The 3667-nt window shown below is 43.5% G+C and overlaps 1 protein-coding gene across 1 annotated transcript in view; it reads right to left on the reverse strand.

Moving 5' to 3' along the window:
* The window catches only part of dub (duboraya), a 12005-nt gene extending 8338 nt beyond the window's left edge, over positions 1–3667 (reverse strand). The window contains exon 1 of the mRNA XM_024261237.2: positions 3627–3667. Within this exon, the coding sequence (XP_024117005.1) occupies positions 3627–3641 (15 nt within the window). The 5' untranslated portion in view covers positions 3642–3667. The remainder of the gene's footprint in view (positions 1–3626) is intronic.

Below are 3667 nucleotides of genomic sequence, written 5' to 3' on the forward strand. Positions count from 1 at the left end.
TCACACAGGGCTGCACGGTGGCGCAGTGGTTAGCGCTCTCGCCTCACAGCGAGAAGGCCCCGGTTCAAATCCCGGCTGGGACCTTTCTGTGTGGAGTTGGCATGTTCTCCCCGTGCATGCGTGGGTTTTCACCGGGGACTCCGGCTTCCTCCCACCGTCCAAAAACATGCTTCATAGGTTAATTGGTGACTCTAAATTGCCCCTAGGTGTGAATGTGAGAGTGAATGTGTGTGATTGAGGCCCTGTGACAGACTGGAGACCTGTCCAGGGTGTACCCTGCCTTCGCCCATCAGTAGCCTTGAATGGATGAATGATGGAAGAATGGATGATGAATGATGGTTAGATGGATTGATAGATGGATGGATGATGAATAGATGATGGATGATGGATGGATTGAAAGATGGATGGATGGATTGATAGATATCTCTTTCAATGGTTCATGATGATGCTCTTACTCAGGGAAAGTTAGCTGTTCTAAACTCAGAAAGGTTCTCTGACATTTGTTTTCTTGTTTTGTGACGTACAAAGACAGAATCCTCAGAGAAAACACTGAGAGCTCCAGAGACTCTTCAGCTGTTAATCTGGGAACATTTAAAACCGATGACGTCATCACAAACATCTCACCTAAAGCTTGTTAATTAAAATGGGGACGTCACTTTGCATGAAAACAGAGTTACTGTTTCAATGTTAGCTGTACTTCACTTGTTACTAGATGAACTCACTGGCCACTTTATCAGGTACACCTTAATAGTACTGATTGGACCCCATTCTGCCTTCAGAACTGCATAGATTCCACAAGGAAACATTCCTCAGAGAGTTTGGTCCATATTGACATGACAGCATCACTCAGTAGCTGTGAATTTGTCGGCTGAATATCCATGATGCCGATCTCCTGTTCCACCACATCCCAAAGGTTCTATTGGGTTCTGGTGACTGTGGAGGTCATTAGAGTGAAGTAATTGTTCTAGAAACCAGTCTGAGAAGATTCCAGCTTTATGACATGGCGTCTTATCCTGCTGGAAGTAGCATCAGAAGATGGTTCACTGTGGTCATAAAGGGATGGACATGGTCAGAACAATACTCAGGTAGACTGTGGTGGTAGAACCATGATCAGCTGGTACTGAGAGACCTAAAATATCCTCCACACCATGACACTACCACCACCACCAGTCTGAACCCCTGATACAAGGTGGGATAGATCCATGGTTTCATGTTGTTGATCAAATTCTGACTCTATCAACTGAATGTAGCAGCAGAAATAGAGACTCATCAGACCAGCAAACATCTTTCCATCTTCTATCGTCCAGTTTTGGTGAGTCTGTGTGAACTGTAGTCTCAGTCTCCTGTTATTAGCTGACCTCAGTGATACTCGGTGTGTTCTTCTGCTGCTGTAGTTCATCTGCATCAAGGCTGGATGTGATGTTCATTCAGATGTTCTACAGATCTCACTTGTAACCAGTGGTTATTTGAGTTTCTGTAGTCTCTCTATCTGCTGAAACCAGTCTGGTCATTCTCCTCTGACATCAACAGAACTGCTGCTCTCTGGATATTTTCTCTTTTTCTGACCATTCTCTGTAAACCCCACAGGTGGTTGTGGGTGAAAATCCCAGTAGATCATCAGTTTCTGAAACACTCAGACCAGTCCGTCTGACACCAACAACCACGATCACCTTTCTTCCTCATTCTGATGCTCGGTTTGAGCCGCAGCAGATCATCTTGACCATGTCAACATGTCTGAATGCATTGAGCTCCTGCCATCTGATTGGCTGATAGACATCTGTGGCTAATAAAGTAGCCCGTGAGTACGCTAACTTTTGACTGACAGTGTTTTTACAATACAAACAAAATTCAATTTAGGAATATTTTTTTAAAAAATTGACTTAATATGCAGATTAATTAATCCTGTAAAAAAAAATTGGTTTGGATGTCTTTTTGGGGCACAAACAAAAGCAAAAATATTAAGATAAAATAGCATCTCTCAAAATGTGATTTTTTTTTTTTTTTTTTACGTTTGACAGAAGCTCAAATAACTTATTTTCAAAATAAAGACGCTCTGTGTCAAACAGGATCATCTCAGTGCAACTCTGGACAGCTAGTAACAAATATTGTGCAGCATAAGATAATTTGTGATTTCAACTCATAAAAGATCAAACTTTTTACCAAAGTTTTTCTTTTCATTTAAAATCTGTTCATTCTGGAGGTAGAGTTGAACAAACAAGACGTCTTCAGGTCAACAGGATGTAAAAACCTACATAGTTTATCATCTATGTGAACCTCAGACATCAATTTATAAATTTAACTCATCTAAATTAAATGGTAATTTAGTAATCCTTACTTTAAAGAATTGCTATTTTCCTTTTCTTTTTTTGTTCTTTTACCCTCTTTGTCCTCAGCAGTCTTACTCTGCTGGGTTTTGTTATGTTAGTTTGGGGTTGGACCTTGGTAGTCTTAGTTTTCAGGCTTTGTTTATTTGTTTTCTTTAGTTAGTTTTAGTTATACAGCCATTATCAGGAGCTGCTGACTCTGACGGTCGACATGTCTGGATCAGCAGTCTCCATGACTTATTTTATGTTTGACCAAGGAGCCACCATGGAGAGATAAAAGAGACACATGTGGAGCCGGAGCTGCAGGTTGAAGACCTCTGGTCTAGACAGATCCTATAAGTTTCTGTAGACACTCTTTGTGCTTGGACCTGCCTGATTCAAGCGTAAAGATCTCCCAGCAGAGGCCAACCATCGGGCCTTACCACATGGGATCAGAGGAGACTGGCGAGGTACGGTTCTGCTCTGATTACGCCAAAGTTGTGACATTACGCAAACCAGCGTGTTGAAAGTGCCTCGTGTGAAACCACAACACAACCAAACTGCAGCAACCCTCTGAGCACAATAGAAAACGTAAAACCCTCTCAAGCCGGGCAGGAATCCTTCTTCTTTATATGCCCACGTGCTTCTTCTGTCATGGATGCAAGGAGCGTTTCTGGAGGGGCGTGTCTGTGTCGTTATGGACAAAAAGAGGCTGGACGGCGAGAAGACTGACCAGGAGAACGATGGAGATCTAGTGATTAGGCTTAAGGAGAAAACATCTACATTCATCTGCAGAAACCAAGTGAATACCAAATATAAAATATGATGGAGGTGTCACCATGGTCGGGGCTTGCTGCTCCACTTCAGAGCTGGACCTCTGACCGGCTGAACATGCAGAACCAACAGGTTCAAACTAGGATGAGTCGTCCTGTGAGGACTCATGCAAAGACGGCCCGACTGAAAGTGCCGACCGCGCAGTGAGAGAACCGCAGGAACAGGAAACGTGAGACGAAATCAGAGTTTGTTTTTCAGCTAAGCGATTCTCGCTAACGTCTGAAGGCGCAGATGTTTGATCAGAACACAGATCTGAGTCCAAAAAAGATCAAGTGTAGATCTGAAGAAACAGAAGGGGCCCTGCAGCCCTGAGGAACTCCTTCAGCGGAGGGCAGCCTGCAGCTCTGAGGAGTTTCAGAGTTTGGGTGCAAAAGCATCTTTTATGAATCAGACTGTAGATGTAACCGGTAAGTCAGACCTGCAGGAAAACTCCGAGTCAACAACAACACAAACATGAAGAGCAGCAGAAGGAAAAGCAGCAGAGTTTACCTCCATCCTGCTCATCGTCTCTGTGCCGCCTCGATATGTGG

The sequence above is a fragment of the Oryzias melastigma genome, linkage group LG14 (genome assembly GCF_002922805.2).
Source record: "Oryzias melastigma strain HK-1 linkage group LG14, ASM292280v2, whole genome shotgun sequence".
Classification (NCBI taxonomy): Eukaryota; Metazoa; Chordata; class Actinopteri; order Beloniformes; family Adrianichthyidae; genus Oryzias; species Oryzias melastigma.